This window comes from Ictidomys tridecemlineatus, chromosome 13, assembly GCF_052094955.1.
Source record: "Ictidomys tridecemlineatus isolate mIctTri1 chromosome 13, mIctTri1.hap1, whole genome shotgun sequence".
In the NCBI taxonomy this organism is placed as follows: domain Eukaryota; kingdom Metazoa; phylum Chordata; class Mammalia; order Rodentia; family Sciuridae; genus Ictidomys; species Ictidomys tridecemlineatus.
The window spans coordinates 56,738,448-56,755,545 of NC_135489.1; the positions used below are offsets into that span (position 1 = coordinate 56,738,448).

Consider the following 17,098-nt stretch of genomic DNA (forward strand, 5'->3'; position numbering starts at 1 on the left):
TTAAATGTTAATTTTGAGTTGTTTCCTGATTCTAGAGGAAATAGTTCTATGCATGTATGTCCCCACCAGTGCTGGCTGTGCTGGGTGACCCCTCAGTAACAGAATGTTGCTTGGATCTGTTTCAGAGTTCCCTAAAGAGAAGAGGCAGTCGGGAAATGTTCAAAGAGAAGAAAACCTTTAACCAGGTAAGCTGAGGCTTTTGTTCTAATGTCACATTTCCTACAGAGGAAGCCACCTCATTTTGAATATTCTCACAGACATCAGCTTTGCCTTTAAAACCTCCAAAGAAACATCACCCGCCAAAACTCTTGGACTCATTCAAAATCTCTGTGGAGTGAACATTTTCTTTCCAAGGCTGTAGCTAATTCCTTTTGTTTCTCTCTTGCACTGATAAGCTGCAGCTTTCTTTAGGAAAGAGAACAAACTGGCTTTATGTGAAGCATAACTAGGTGTAGTCTGTGGTCTGGCAGTACTGTCTCGAAGGTATTTTGTTCTTCAGAGTCATTCACATAGTAAAATAACATAGCCACTGGAGGGTTGGGTCATTCATAAGCCATTGTTTTGTGTGTGAGTGCTTTTTTTTTTTTTTTTAAAACAACGTGCAGGCTGAACGATGTCTTAAATTGTCCTAATGGAAAGTAAAATCTTCTAACTGGGAAAACAGTAAAACCTCAGCCCTTTCTGTGTACACAGTATGTGTTCTTTAAAGCCGCCTTAGCTTTTCTGAAGTGTTGTCTTACTGGGTTCCTTTCTTCTTCTTTTAAAATTGCTGCTATAGTATTAGATGTTGGAGAAAGAAGAGTTTCTGGGGTATCAGTCTGCTGAACTCTGAGAGCAAGGGGTAATTAGAGAGATGCAATAAGTTGGCGTAACTAAGAGCCTTGGTGCAGCCCTGACCCTGGAAGCTCCCCTCTTCATGATTCCTTCTGATTTCTGTGTCCTCCTAACTCACAGATCCCATTGGTGTTATTTGAGGAGGGCCCAGCCAAGTGAGCAGCAGGAATGCCAAAGATTAACTTTTTCGACCCTCTCTCATTCCCCAAATCTCAACTTGAAATCCACTCATCCAGGAAAATTAAAAAGGTGCTCTGTTGCTGTGTGCTTACACCTTCCTGGGCTCAGAGTATGTTTTCAGTTTCCTGGCCCTTGTCTATCAAAGGGCTTTTCCTGCAGAGGGTGATTGGCTTGTGGGTAAAGCAGGTCAACCACAGGAGCTAGTAGCTCCTTGGATATGTGTCAGTGACCCTGGGGTCTGGGGATGTGTCGAGTTGCCCCACTCAGCCTGCGGGATGATTGAGCAAGGAGTTTCTGTTCAGCAGAATGGTGGAATGGAGCGCCTTGGGAACTGCAGGTCGGCCACCAAAACTCAAAGGAAGCTGGCACCCCGGCGCAAGGTAGGCACGTGGGCAGTCAGCTGCTGGGGTGCTGGCCGGATGGCAGACTTGCAAGCCAAAGAATATATACTGACAGCGATATATTTCTGTTGCTTGACAAGCCCTTTCCAGCTGGTGGCGACGGTGCTGGTCCCTGTATGTCTGACCCCGCCTGCCACGCTTGCCTTCTCTGCCCGCAGCGGGAGTAGTTTTATGTGGAAAGTTGGACTCCACCTGGTACTTTTCATGCTGCATTTCTGGAGTTATCCAAAGGGCTCTTGAAACCAGAGCCTGAATTATTAAGTTTAGGATTCAGCCTTGACTCCTCCACCAGTCGTGGCAGAGTTTCAGTCACAAAGTAAGATGGGTATCCCGCCTCCCATCTTATTAGGAGTGGATTCCCCCACCCAGAACAGGCCAGCCAAGCTCAGCTTCCCTGGGGGCTGGGGGATCCTCTCCTACATGCAGACCTCCCCAGCAGGCCCTCGGAGAGGAAGCCTGACCTTCCAACTACCACACTCACTCCCTTGGCTTGTCTTTCTTTATAACTCTGCTTTTGTCCTGGTGGCAGGCCTCCTAGTGCATGCCTGGGTGTTGACAGCATGTTTATCATCTGTTAGAGTTCCTGCTGTGAATAGTTCCTCTCTTTAGGAAATGAGAAGACTTTGTGGACATTTAATCAACCCTCAGGTAATCTATAACAAATCGAACACTGAGTAGGGCATCCTGCTGCTTTAACTGACCTGGGTTTAGGCTGGTGGTGGGCCAGGGATTGTGCTGCTGATAGTCAGACTTGCCACGGGTTGGCAGATGGAGAAGGTCCCAGATTGGAGGTGGACAGAGGATGAAGCGGAGGGTCCCTATAGCTGGAAGACACTCTTCTTCTCTTCAATGATCCCTGCTGCCCAGATTTCCTGAAGTGGAGATGGGAGTCATTGAGGCAATTTTGGACTGTGGATAAATGCCATCTCTCCAGATAAGAATGGGCTGAGAACCTCTCCTGTCTTCCCGTCCTTGCATTTAATTCCCAAAGGAATTCATCTATAAAGTATTTACAGTCAGCCTCCATTTTCATGGATGTATTTTAGCCTTCCGTAAACTCAACTCCTTCAAGTAAACAGCAGAGACCTGTCACCTGTTGGTGTATTTGGGTTCCTCGAACATCTTGTCTGACAAAAAATTGGAAAGGTGCTTTTGATGGTTCTACTATAGAAAGTTCTAAGAAACTGGGGTTGCATAAAAATAGCCTGCTGATTTCAGGTACAGAAAAATAAATATTTAAGAGTGGATGAATGAACAAATAAGCAGCCATGCTTTTCTATCAGTATTGATATGAAACACAATGAATGTCTTTTATAGCCCATGTGGTGATCTATGTAGGCCTTTAAAAAAAAATAAAAGATCAGTGATAATCCATTTTACTCAGTGGTTTTGAGAGGGCAGCAGCCTTATTCCCAGTTAGTCACAGAAACTCTGTATATGAGCCTAACCAAAACCAAATCAAGTCCTTAGTATAAACCAAATCAGAATTCAAAGACTATGTAACATTTATAGATCATTCTTTTAATGAGAAAAAAAAGTAGAGTCACTAGCTTCTTTCCCAATATTAATTGCATTTCAGACAAAGAAAAAAGTGGGTAGGGTCAGGTGAATGCCATTTACAATTTGTTGTATATTATTTTGGTGACCTTTACAGTGACCTTGTAGTTTGAAAATTCTGCTTTAGACATAAGGAGACAGGTTCACCAGGACTCTGCAATTGACCCAGGTCCCCAGATGGCAGGGGCCAGAGTTAGTATCCTGGGCAGCATATTTAACCCCAAGACCAGCTGTGCTGGTTTTATTATTGGTCCTGAGGAAGACACTAGGAGTGTCATCATCCACACGGCACAGGGGAGAACTCCTGGTCATACCCTCCACATTGCACTGGCTAAAGGCCTGGTCATGGGTTTTTCCTGAGTCTTCTTGGCACATCATTTTCCCCATTTCTGTGGGTTTGTGATGAAGGAGAAGAGATCAGGGCAGGAGGCAAAGGTATGCCTTTGTCTTTCTGCCACGTGGCTAGTGGCTGCCAGGATCTGGCAGAGTGAGCCGTTATTCTCTGAGCATGAAAGCAATGCAGGTGAAATGCAGGTGAAGCTCTGCAAGAGTTAATTCTTCTCTCCCAGAGGGTTGACTTGTTCCCAATCCTGGTTAGCAGCCAGGACAGCAGATGAGTCTCCGAGCTGCTGACAGTTTATCTAAGTGATGGGGAAGCCTTTGCTGCTGTGTCCTCTCTGTCCCATCAGCGATTTGGAATTTCTGTTAGTGAAAGAGGAATGAATCATGGAATGGGTCATTGTTCCCTTGGTCATTGTGCCTATTCATCAAATGTGATTAATATAAAATTTTTCTAAGACTAAAATGGAGAGTTCATACTGCTTCAAAGTACAGGGATCCACATTGGAAAGGTAGAGTTGATGTTGCACTTGGTCCAGAAAGTGCCCTCTTGACCTCCACCATACACTGTACGCCTTCAGTGGTAGAGGCTCCTTTGGAGGCCCTCCAGAATCCTCTGATATTCTGCTGTGCTATTCTTCCATGAACTACTACTCTGATTTGAAAACACTTCACTCTGTCCAACATTTAGCTCCTTCCCTCAGGTCTCTGGACTTGATTTCCTGCTGTGTCACAGCAGCGGACGGGAGGGGAATGGAACCAAAGGCCTTGAAGTGACCCTTGTGTGGTGAGAGCTTGGGAGTAGTGGGGGTGTCTAGGTGTGTAGTAGTCATTGTGTTCTCCCTGCTGGTGCTTGGCACTGAAGTAGCACCAAAACTTTCAAAGCCCCCTCTTGCCCATCATCCCATTGTTTCATCCTCATGTTATTCTGAGGTACCTTGAGGAAGAGGAGGCAGCAGGGTAGACAGGTGAATTGCCCTCTTTCAGGTATATAACCCATCAGTAGAAAGTTGGGCTCTTATTTGGGGTTGCTTGCTTTCCCCATCCTGGTAGTACCTTGTAGAGGTACTACCTTGCAAGGAATGAAGAGGTCTGCACTATAGATGAAGTGAGAAGCTACAGGCTGGATGTGGCCCCTGAATCCTGTTGGCCATAATAGGCTCTTATGAGAGATTCTGATGTCTCTCTGGTGGTTGCTGGGGGGGATGAACCAGGTTCAACTCACCGTCATGAGGGGTCACTGTATTACCAATGAGTGTTGGTTTATTTTTATTTTCTTTCTTCATTTATAACTTATATGATGTTCTTCATGTGCATGTTTTTTTTTTTTTTCCCCAACACTAATTCTTTAGTTCTTATTTGGTTGACAAAGCAACATTCTGTGGGCCTTTCCTAGGTACCTTCCACAAAGCCCTGGGCTCACCACTGCTTTGTCTTGGCTCCTTCTCCATGTAACTTGACAGCACCGACAGCAAGATCGGCGTGTGTGTGTGTGTGTGTGTGTGTGTGTGTGTGTGTGTGTGTGTGTGTGTGTGTTGGGGGCGAGGTGCGAGGGGAATCATCAAAAACACGAACATTTGGTATTTTCAAATAACCCTTCTCTCGGGCTGTTCTTTGCTGGCAGGATGACAGTGCCGATTTGAAGTGCCAACTCCAGTTTGCCAAAGAGGAAGCTTCCCTGATGCGCAAAAAGATGGCCAAACTTGGGAGGGAGAAGGATGAGCTGGAGCAGGAGCTCCAGAAGTATAAGTCCCTGTACGGTGATGTGGATAGTCCCCTCCCCACGGGGGAAGCCGGGGGGCCTCCCAGCACCAGAGAGGCAGAGCTGAAGCTGCGGCTGAAGTTGGTGGAGGAGGAAGCCAATATCTTGGGCCGGAAGATCGTGGAGCTGGAGGTGGAGAACCGAGGCCTCAAGGCAGAGATGGAAGACATGCGGGTCCAGCATGAGCGGGAGGGAATGGGCCGGGACCACGTGCCAAGCATTCCTACCTCACCCTTTGGCGACTCCCTGGAGTCCTCCACGGAGCTCCGCCGTCACCTGCAGTTTGTGGAAGAGGAAGCCGAGCTGCTGAGGAGGTCCATATCTGAAATCGAAGACCACAACAGACAATTGACCCATGAGCTGAGCAAGTTCAAGTTTGAGCCTCGCCAGGAGCCAGGGTGGCTTGGGGACAGCTCATGTAAGGGTGCTGGGGCTGGGGCTCCCTTGCAGGAGGAGCTGAAGTCAGCCAGGCTGCAGATCAATGAGCTGAGTGGGAAGGTGCTGAAGTTGCAGTATGAGAACCGGGTGCTGCTGTCCAATGTCCAGCGCTGCGACCTGGCTGCCCACCTGGGGCTGCATGCTCCCAGCCCCCGGGACAGTGATGCTGAGAGCGACACTGGCAAGAAGGAGAGCGATGGGGAAGAGGGCCGCCTGCCCCAGCCTAAGCGGGAAGGCCCAGTTGGCGGTGAGAGTGACTCAGAAGACATGTTCGAGAAGACTTCAGGCTTCGGGAGTGGGAAACCATCAGAGGCTAGTGAGCCATGTCCAGCAGAGCTCCTGAGGGCCCGGGAGGACACCGAGTGCCTGGCAACCATAAAGCACGAGGCCCAGCGGCTTGAGCGATCCGTGGAGCGCCTCATCACAGACACTGATGGCTTCATCCATGACTCAGGGCTGCAGGGCAGCAGCTTGGCCTCACATGGTGTCCAGGGTGAGGGCGAGAGGGGTGAGGGGGCCCAGAGTGAACCCCACCTTCTGGGGACCATCAATGTGAAGATGAAGGCTTTCAGGAAAGAGCTGCAGGCCTTTCTGGAACAGGTGACCCGGATTGGGGACGGCCTGTCACCCTTGCCCCACCTCACAGAGTCTTCCAGCTTCCTCTCCACCATGACCTCCGTGTCCCGGGACTCCCCCATCGGGAACCTGGGGAAGGAGCTAGTCCCAGAATTGCAGGTAAGGGGGCTCCTGGCTTCGCCTCCCTGCTCCGTCTTGCTCTTCCTCCTTCTCGCTGGCATTGCTGCTCTCGGGCTGGCGCTGCTCACGGCTGCTTGGTTATGATTTCAGACCTGCATTGTACTAAAGCCTCCGGCGTCAACCAAATCCTGTCTCTTGGTTGGGTTTCTTTCTTTTTTTTTTTTTGTTTTTATTTTCCTTTGTTATTTTTTTGTTTTGTTTTATTTCCTTGTTTTCCTCTTTGATTTTTTTTTTTAACTGCGCCACCACTTGTGGTTTAGAGGCCCTCTCATGACACAAAGGCTAAGCCCAGAGGAGGCGCTAGGGATCGACGCAGCCCATCCTTGTTCCTTTCTCGGTGTTTCAAAACCAACCCGCCACCCTGCTGAAGAAGCAATGAGGAGTTTAAGACCAAAGTACCAACTCCTGTCACAGTCAGGATGAGTAGCAGACTCGCTAACGAGCGCCCGAATCCCTCCTTGGGTTTACTACCAAAGGGACACAGTGCAGTTCTGAGAGGCCCTAGGCAGCCCAGACCCACCCACTCCCACTGGAAGATAAGCCAGGATGGGGGAGAGGAGCCCAGTTCTGAGAGAAGGCTGTTTTTGATGGAAAAAAAAAATCTCGCTGCCGGCTCGCTCCCGCCACCCTCCCGCACCGCCGAGGGCCAGGGGCAGAGTGGAGCAGCCTTACGAGGACCGCTTTCCCAGGCATCGCCCTGGGGTGCATGGCCCCGCTGCCGCCCCGGATTGTGGCTTTTGCTGCTCGACCCACACGTAAGGAAGGAAGAGCCTTGTCCTCTGTGTCCTTCATGGGTAGTGTGCTTGCAGTCGACTTGTGGTTCACGCATCCCCATTGCATGCGCCTCATAACCAGTGTTCTGCATCCCCCACGCATTCTTTGCTTTCCAGATGTTTCGGCCCATGCTGTTGCTCATTCGCATTCTTTGTTCTGTTCTCTTCACTCTCCTCTGCCACTGTGTTGAAGCTGTTTTTTCTGCTCATGCTTTTCTTTGGTAGTTTTTTTTCAGTTGTCTATCTTACCTGTTTTTGTTTTCTTTGCCCCTCCCACCCCTTTGTCCTGTTTTTTTTTTTTTTTTTTTTTTTTTGTTAAAAATAAAAACTTAACCTCCTCCTGGAAAAACAAAAAACAAAAAAACAAACAAAAAAAAAATGAATCCTTCCCATGCACCTAACAGTCCAAACTGAGAGACCAGCTGGAGTGGCAGCTTGGTCAGGAACGAGGGGATGACCGAGAAAGCCTTCGCCTCCGAGCCACACGGGAGCTGCACCGTCGGGCTGACGGCGATGCAGGGAGCCACCGGGCAGGAGGCCAGAGCTGCTTCAACCTAGAGGTCAGTCCCTACCTTGCCCTCCCCATCCCACTTTCCTCTCTTGCCATGTGGCTGGCTGTGCAGTTTCTCATCTGGGACAGGTCCCTTAGGGAACATGGCAGGAGGACATGGGACCAGGTAGAACTTATACGTCATGGTGCATAATGACAACTGGACCTGCCACCCTCGTTGTCAGATGGAAGTGATGGCTCACTGTAGTATTGTTCCCCCATGGACCTGCAATTCCTGGCCCCAGGAGTGCCTGGAGGTGTGACCGGGCATGGCTGGCCCTATTTATGAGTGTTCAATGGCTTCTTATTCTACAGCAGGGAAACTTGGGGTGGAACCCAAGCTGGCTTTTTCTTAGGGAAGAAACTCTCCTGAGGGTTTTCTTTTTCAGTCCTTCGTTGCCTATGCGTCATATGACTCCTCCATGGTCCCTGAGGACAGTGTCTCAGCCAGTGGGGAATTAGGGATGTCTACTCCCAACCTGTGTGGTATCCACAGCTGTCTCTGTTGCCATGACAAACCCACGTGCACAAACCTGCAGCCACCTGTACAGACACCTGCATTGTTGTTGAGCCATCACAGTCATCTGCAGTCCCGTGAGAGGGAAGCTCCGAGACAAAAATAGCCCAGCCAGAACAGAAAGATGTTCCTGAGGAGTGAGCCTGGGCTGTTACTTTGCTGATCACTCAGGTTTTGGGCAGGGCTAGAACAGCAGGTTGTCTATTAGAAAAGGACCATAACTCTGGAGATACTGATAAAGATTTTTAATTTCTCAGTCCCTAGAGGGATGCTAACACTTAGCTCAGAGGCATGGGAGCATCTCCTCCCAGGCAGGAGTGAGGGCGAGGTGGGAACAGCTGAGTAACAGAGGTGGGTAAGAGGTGAGGCTCGGTTGCTGGGAAAGGCAGGCTGTTTGGTTAGGAAATAGGCAGAGGTGCTGCTGATGAGGTGGGGGGTACTGCTGGCACCATTATCAGAGGTGGGCATGGTGGGGGAGGGCTGCCTCACCCAGAAGAATACAAACAGCTCTAGCCCTGGCTCTGAAAAAAGGAGTGTGTCACATCTCTGCCCTTGTGATTAGACACATGAGAATTTGAAAATCACCTCTAAATAAGTAAAATTTAAAAAGTGTTCAGAAACAGTCTATATAGTGTCACCGTTCTTACGTTATCTGGAGAGGCCAGACCCAACCTAAGAAGTTGGCACCCAGGTTCACATCCTAGAGGGAGGTACACATGCCCCTGAAGGTGTTACAAAAGCACACAGTGGTACCAGCCTCCTTGGGAACAGCCAGAAGCTCAGCATGTCCTGCAGATCTCTACAGTCTGTCCAGGGATGCCTGGTGCCTCCCCGTCAAAGTACCCAGAACCTGTCATTTTGTTTAACATTTCCTGAACACAGTCTTCAGGCACAGAGTTAGACATACATAAGGTACATCAATTTCACAGTGTTCTTGTTCCAAAATGGCAAGTACGATGTGCCTAGATTTTATACCAAAAGTTAAACAGAATAGCCAAATATTTGCAGAACTCATTTGGCTTTTGGGAATTAGTGCCTCAGAACACTGTGGAACTTTCCCAGGAAACGCCTTTGTTAGCTCGTATTGCACACAGGGTCTTCATCTGAGAATGCTGGTTGCTTAGGCAGTCACAAACTCACAATTATGCACATTTCAGATGTCCTGAGTGATCCGTCTTCAGCATGGATACCTCTGGAAAACTCATTTCCCAACCTTCAGTTAACGCTGTACAACTAAGTTATTTCTAGCAGGGACATCTTGAGCCCTGGGGCTCTAACCTTAATGTGTCCATCACTGACTCAATTTCTCAGGCGAACCTCTGGGCCTCTGTTTTCTCTGGGCCTCTGTCAAATGGGAATAAAGATGCCTTGTCCTCCTCACATGGTTATAGGTGGATAATTCTTAGAACAAATGAGCTATTGAATGAGGAAGTACTTTTAAAAGTACCGAATGCTGTGCCAGTGTAAAGTAGGATTAAAATTAAAGACAGGGCAGTATGTCCCAGCATTGCAGAATGCCAGATGCTCCCCTGGTCATGGTACCAGTTTCTCTGCCCACTGTAGCACTTTCCCCTGTTCTACTGGCTGTTTTCCTTCCTGGGCCAGAATCAGAGCTCAGGCTGCCTCAGCAGCCTCTTCCCACTGAAGGACTAATTATGAGAACTGTGGCTTCCTTCTTAGGTGCCCCGTCATTCAAGGTCTGTCACATAGCCTTAGTTACGTAAGCTCTGTGAGTTGTCAGAAAGCTCATCCCGTCCTGGGCTCCTGCTGGGTGCTTATTATTTAATGCTGGTGCAGTAATAAGGTGCCACATGCACACACGCAATGCAGAGCTTTACAAACCAGCAGTGATTTTGGAAAGAGAAAAGTACTCAGTTGAGTCAAACTGAATATTGAGGGACAGTAAACCTGCATAAGAAGTAGATGAACGGAGCTGGGTGGTACCATTTGGTGGGCATAGGATCACCAATCAGTGTAGTTCAGATAGGAACATCTGATCTTCAAACTAATTCTCTCATTCTTTGAAGGAAAAAAACTCGGTCTTCAGAGTGAAGTGGCTTGCCGGTAACTGCCCACGAGGGTGGGTGGCAGAACTGGGTCTAGAACAGTGTTCTTAAGACTGCTTTAGAGCTCTCTGTGACTGTGGGCACCTGTCAGCACGGAGCCTACTACCTCCACTGGGCTGCGTTTCTGGCCATCCTCAGGTGACATATGGCTACCTTGCCATGGCATGGTTCTTTTAAAAACCCATCTAGTTTCCTTTAATTTTAAATATTTCAATTATAAAATAAAAACCCAATAGTGGTAGGTCAGGCAAATAAATAAATAAATAAACAAACAAACAAACAAATAAATAAATTTAAAAAAAAACAAACAAACCCAAAACATCATTTCCTAGCAGGGGTAATGGAGGTAATCTGGAGTTATGTGTCTTTTGTTCTTATGTCTTTATTCAAAAAGGCATTTTGCTCAGAAGACAGAACTCAAGTATGCAAACACATTCTATTTTTAAAATTTCTTAATGAAACGTGTTCTGAAATCCCTTTGATACTATTATAGTGTTTCCTTTTATTAGAGGAGCTGAGCAGGGATCCCTCATCAAGCCTGGGTGGCAGAGGCTGCCTGTCCCTGGTGTGGTTATCACTCTGACAGACTTGTTTGGTCCTTGAATATTGCATTGTGTTAAGGAATTGTACAATGGGCAGTTCCAGGAAGCAGAAAAAGCCTTTTAGTGAAAACATCCCTAAGTTCACTGCCAACAGTTGCCCTCCTATGAGGCTGTCGTGGACATGGCAAACAAAGCTCCCATCCGTTAGCAGCACAGCCCAATGAGAGAAGCCACTCTGTGTTAGACTCACAGGGATTCCAGAGTCATTGGGGAAAAGACAAACATGGGCACCCTCCACCCCTGTACCCCACCCTTTGGAGATCAAACTCAGGATCTTGCACATGCTCATGCTAGGAAGCGCTCTTCCACGGAGCTACAACTTCAGCTGCAAACATGGACACTTTCATCCAGAATGAGGCTAACATGAAGCTGGGTGACATACTGCTAGCAGTTGTCTTTGCTCCCTGTTAGGTTGCCCTTTAAAAAAAAAACACTAATTTTATCCTCAAGCCAATTACTTCTATCCCTGGGTGAACCTCCTTCAGAGCTCCTGGAAGGTTTAAGAGAGAAGTCCCATAGGACACCCAGCTTCAATGGTGTAAAAGAAACAACTTTTTGAATTTAAACAGAATATTTTTAAAAGAATCAGTTTTTCAACTCCCATTTGTGAAATGGCTCTCTTCTGATTTTGGCCTTATGCATTTTCATATCTGAGGACAGGGGAAAGAAGACATGTTATTTTTGGAAGGTTGGGGGTATTTAGCCAGGTTAGCAGTGATAACACCAGGAAGAAGAAGAAGGAAAAGTCCATTCTTATACATTAGGCCTTTTCAGTGGATAACAAATTGGTGTTAAAGGCTGGCTGTTCAGATGCCACCCTTCACTAGACCTAGGAAAGAAGAGGTGTATTCAAGGCCAGCATTCTTCAAAGCAGCCACAGTCAGAGAAAACTGAAGTCAGAATTCACAAACACTAACCCACCCACTATTGTAATTGTGCAGAAGTTAACTGGTAAAAAACCATACCTAACCTAAACAACAGCAAAACAACTTCAGAAGCACAAGTACTCCTGTGCTTCAGAAGCACAAGCTCATCTCAGTAGATATTGGCAAGATGGTCCCACTGTGTCCTGAACTCTTCCCTGTCTTCACCCCATGGTTCCCATTAGGTCTTCTGTGAGAGAAACATTTGTTAAGAGTACGCAGTATTTAGAATGTTTCATATGGAATGTGCTAGGAGCCTTAAAAATAGTTCTGAATGAGAAGTGGCCAAGCATGGACACTGGTCAGATTTCACATATAAATGAAACCAAGCCTGTGCCCAGAGGATTGAGTTTCTGGGTCAGAAATCTCAAAGAGCTCTTCTCCCTAGCTCTCCCTTTTATCCTTTAATCAACCAAGCACATGGAACATCTGCGATCCCTTATGTCTCAGCTGTGAAATACCAGCCGCAGTGAAACTACGTGGGGTTTATGCCAAGTATTTGTACACATGTATTGACCTCATATACTGCTTTTGAAAGAGGTGGTACCAAAATTGGCCAGGACAAAATGGAACTCTCACTAGAAACAAAGTTGTGGTAATGGAGATCTTGTAGACTTATAACATACAAGTAGCATTGGTGGTTATTATAGCATTCCTCTTTTTGTTTATTGAGATGGTGACATTATCTTCTTAAGGGTGGAAAGATTTTATAAGTTACTTTTTCTGGGGACGTTCAGGAAATTAACAATACGAATCATTCTGGGATTCAACCCCTATGGGCAGAAGGATGGCATTGGATCTCAGGATGCTGGCTCAGGGTGAAGGGTGGTTATGATGTCAAGATTAATGTCTAGACAGCCTTGGAAACAAGTGTGAATGGCACTCATTTAAGTAAACTACCATATAGATCAAGGTGAATTTGTTTTATAACCAGAATCTTAGGTAAGTGAGCAAAGGATGACTTTTAGAATAAAACTTTTGGGGAATTGATAGTAAAGGGAAGTATATTTTTTCCTAGAGGAAATGTATGTCATGTGAAAATGTTCCCCACTTGTATGTAATTATATGCAGTCATGTGGCAATGGGAGTCATTCTAGACCAGAACTCTTGCCTTGGCATGTTTGTATTTTGTTTTTGTAACACTGGAGTGACATTGGCATCCCAGCCAGGAGCAGCTACCCACAGGAGTTTTAATATTTTATTAGCAAAAATGGACCATACCGGATAATGAAACTTCTGATTGATCAATAAGTTTCTGTTGTTAACCAGGCAACAGTCTACATGTGGATCTCAATGGTACTCTTCAAAGGTGTGTTTTAATCAGAAGAGCATGTTTTTAATCAAATGATGTTGAAGTATGAGGCTATCTCTCTGTTTGAAATAAAAATAATTTAAATATTTATTATGATTGAAGCCAACCTAATACAGGGTTAGCATCCCTAATCTGAAATATGAAATGCTCCCAAATCCAAAACTTTCTGAGCATCCATGTGACTCTAAAAGTGAAAAATTCCATACCATGAAGTCTTTGTTTCATGGACAAATTTATTAAAAACATTGAACAAAGTTACTTTCCATCTGTGTTTATAAGGTAACAAAACATAAATAAATTTCATGCCTAGATTTGGGTCCCATTCCCAAGATATTTTATTATTCATATGCAAATATTCCATAGTCCATCCCCCCCCCCCCCAAAAAAAATCCAAAACACTTCTGGTTCCAAGCATTGTGGATGAAGGATTACTCAACGTATATAGAAACTAAATTAAACAAAAAGCTTGATTAGGATATCTGTTTTAATGTGAAATAGTTCAAAACTTTGGCTGGCACCTAATGCATTAAAATATGGACAGTCTTTGCATCTTAAATTTATGGAATAATTTGTAACTAAAAAGTAAAGCCAGCAGCTGAGCAGCCCAGGCTGCCTGAAAACATTCTTGCAGAAAACAACTGAGTGGTAGAAGAGAAGACCCCTGAGGGTAGGGTTTGGGCAACTTCATCTATTATCATAACCCCAATGCTTTGAACAGTGCCTGTATTACAAGTGCATAGTGTTTGCTGAATAAAATGCTGCATAAAATATAAAACTCCTCTTATTTACATAGCTGAATTCCAAGAATAGGGAGTCTTCAAGGGTTGGAATTTATTTCAGAATTGAAAACAAGAGCAATATCTGGGTTAGGTGCGTGGATGGAAACAAGGGACAGAGCCTTAGGCCCAACACAAGCAGGGAAAGAAATTCACAAGAGAAATATTTGCCTCCTGGTTGCTGGGCAGGAGAGAGGTAGCAGAGGACACTTGTTTACACAGCGTGGGCTCTGGTTGGGAGTGGGAGCCACAGCTGGCTCTCACATGGGATCAAGCTTTGAACTGATGTTACCACTTTGGTCCAGGAATCCTCAAGGAGAGGGACTTAAGTCTTACTGCTGGCTTCTGCAAGTGCAAAGCCAGTCTGGAGGCACATTCTTAACCAAGTGGCATGTGAGACCCATAGATAACTGCCCATTGAAGATGAACTCACGGTGCAAAACTTCAAACACACAAAGATACCCTCCAGCAGCAAGAGCTGGCAAGAATTCTAAGACCTTTAGATTGTAGGATTGTCAGACACCATATAAAAAGTGGGTTCAGAACTATTCAATTATGCAGGTATATAGAAAAAAGGGAAAATTGCTATTATAAGATCACACATTTAAAAATAAGAAAATATAACTTTTAGGAATGAAAAATTAGTTGAGATGAATTCAGTGGAATAAATTCCATATGTAGAGAAATGCCTCTTTTCAAAGAGAATCCACATATAAAAGACTGCAATAACAACTAGTAAATCAAGAAGCAGTTAATTCAGAAGTTCTTGAATTTCTTAGGGTTGGATGAGTTTAGATATCTTACTTGCAAATTTTTATCCCAAATTTGATGAAACCCCAGTGGGTCTGATTTTCTTTTCTTCCTTTCTTCTTTCTGCAAGAGCATCCCCCGCTACCCCCGCATTATCCCTTGTGCTAAGCGATCGGCTCTGCTGTTTTATTTTCTGCATTTCTTGTTCTTGGGGTATGATTTTTACTCATGACAGATTAGGAGAAGCAATGTCCTCAGTGACAAGTAACAGATTAATTAAAGGTCAACAAAACAAGCCAGTAAAATGGCATGTGTTTTTATTGCAACAATCCACTCTCATTCCCAGTTTTGTACATCATCTGCCTCCAAGTAGCACAAAGCAGTGGGTAAAATGTCTTGCTTACATTTTAATGATGCCTGAGATTTTTAGTGACAGTGTTTCCGTCTCTGTAAAACACATTTCATTTCAAATTAGTGACTGACCACTTTCTCATGCCTATTTGGACTTTGAAGGTAGACTTTAGCAATAAAAATAACAATAAATGAATCCACAGATTTATTGGCCTGTTTGTAACCTGAAGTGTAATAAGTAGATCTTTGTGTGGTTCCTCTTGGGCAGCGTGTGCCACTGAAGCAGGGCAGGTGGAGGAGAGTCATCCATCACCAGGTGGTGCAGATAGCTGTAAAGCCCCACACACCAGCTCCTCCCCATCCCCCCATCCCCAAAGTCCCAGGAAAGTTGCCTCAGAGTCACTCCACTGCTGCAACCCCGTGTGCCATGTCTCTCTGTGTTTGTCTCGAGCTTGTGCAGATGTCTGTCCTGCATTGTCACCTGAGGCAGAGTTCTTGTTTCTAAACCCCTTCCTTTATCCCACCAATCAGCTCAGGGGCCCCCCTGTTTTACCTGAGCAGAGTGTATCGATAGAAGAGCTACAGGGTCAGCTCGCGCAGGCGGCCAGACTGCATCAAGAGGACACAGAGACATTTACAAACAAGATCCGTAAGGTAAATATTAACTCGAATTTCAGCATGACCGCTTCTTGGTCTGCAGAGCCCCTCAGGAGATATGCCATGATGCATTTTAAAAGAATGCTGCCTGTCCTGTACAGACCCACAGGCAAATAGAAAGGTTACCCAATTGAGCTACCCCCTCTCAGATGTGCCAAAAAGACAACTATCCACCATTTTGTGCTGGAAGACACATTTCAGCACTTTGGTTTCCCCTGTCTAAGTATTGTGAGGATGCCTGAATCCACAAATAGTACCAAATCCCAAATATATTACTTTTTCCTATACAGTACATATATACCTATCATGAAGTTTAACTTATAAGTTATGCACTGAACAGGATTAACAATAATATGTGATAAAAATAGAATTATTATAACACTATACTATAATAAATGTTACTTAAAATTTAAGAATTGGCTATTTCTGGGGTTTTCTAGGTCATATTTTTGGAGTATGACTGTGGGTAACTAAAACCTAAGAAAACAAAACCACGGATAAGGGACAATGGTTGTGTTTTACATGAAAGGACCAGGAAAGTTTTCTGCATATCTGATCTAAACTTTCCTGTAGCAGTACCAACCAGGCAACTGACATAAAACAAGAACCTTAAATGCAAGGAGAAAAGGAAGTGTGTCTATCACCTTGGTCAATGTTAAGTGAATCTTCTGATAGGAATATCAACTCATCCTAAACTGTCAGTCTTCAAAAATACTGCCACTAATTGAGCTGTGGCCTGATTAACTTCTAGTTATTTTAGAATAACCTATTACAGGCTAATTATTCTTTATCCACTAAATCCTTTCCCAGAGCTCTTAGTAGAAGGGATTCACAGGTAACAGGCACTCTGGCTCTAGGCCTCCCGAGGATAGTCCAGTCCCTGACACCCTGCATCTAATTAAGCTATAAACAGATATGTAAGTTCAGAATTGCTATCACTGCTCTTTTCCCCTTGCATTTGCTGTCGAAAGATAGCTGTCATTTAAAATGAAACAAAGCAGTTGATATTGAATAGTGGACCTTGATATTTTATCATGCAATATACTATGCAAAGTAAGGTTCCTGGTATATCCAAGAATTTATTTTGGCAAGGAATATATGCTGTATGTATATGCCTCCAGGGTGACTCAGGCCAAGAGGATCTAAATGGGTCACAAACTGATTAAAGGATCGCCTGCTGCACTTTGCAGCTTAGGGAGGTTAGAGTTGAACAGCAGGGAATGAATATTTTCTGCTATCCTCTCCCCCAAGAGGCATACCCCTTTTCAAATGTTTTGCTTGTAAATCAAGTTTCACTATCATTACCAAAGGAAAACAATTCCATATTGTACAAACGACCAATTCCTAACTAATTAAAAAGATTTTTTTTTTAAAGCATTGTACCAAAAATAGTTTGAAAAGGGAGTTTATCCCTGGAGGCTGATAGTGCAATGGTAGAATCTCAGGTGTGTCTAGTACTTGGATTAATGAGAAAGGAGTATTTTGAAGCAGAGACTTAAGAAATGAAGAGATATTGTCCTTCAGGTTTGTTCAAAAGTTAAAGGAAGTTGTCCC

At 45.0% G+C, this 17,098-nt stretch overlaps 1 protein-coding gene across 12 annotated transcripts in view; it reads left to right on the forward strand.

Moving 5' to 3' along the window:
- Positions 1 to 17,098, forward strand: part of LOC144369873 (microtubule cross-linking factor 1-like) — a 126,508-nt gene that overhangs the window by 72,066 nt on the left and 37,344 nt on the right. For 6 of the 12 annotated variants that reach the window (XR_013429707.1, XM_078030378.1, XM_078030383.1 and 3 more), the window contains exons 4-8: positions 126 to 185; positions 1,320 to 1,394; positions 4,936 to 6,246; positions 7,445 to 7,600; positions 15,419 to 15,541. Coding sequence is in view for 11 of the 12 variants with exons in the window: in XM_078030378.1 (XP_077886504.1) it covers positions 126 to 185; positions 1,320 to 1,394; positions 4,936 to 6,246; positions 7,445 to 7,600; positions 15,419 to 15,541 (1,725 nt within the window). In the remaining variant the exon portion in view is untranslated. The remainder of the gene's footprint in view (positions 1 to 125; positions 186 to 1,319; positions 1,395 to 4,935; positions 6,247 to 7,444; positions 7,601 to 15,418; positions 15,542 to 17,098) is intronic. The other 6 variants (XM_078030379.1, XM_078030384.1, XM_078030385.1 and 3 more) reach the window with 4 other exon arrangements.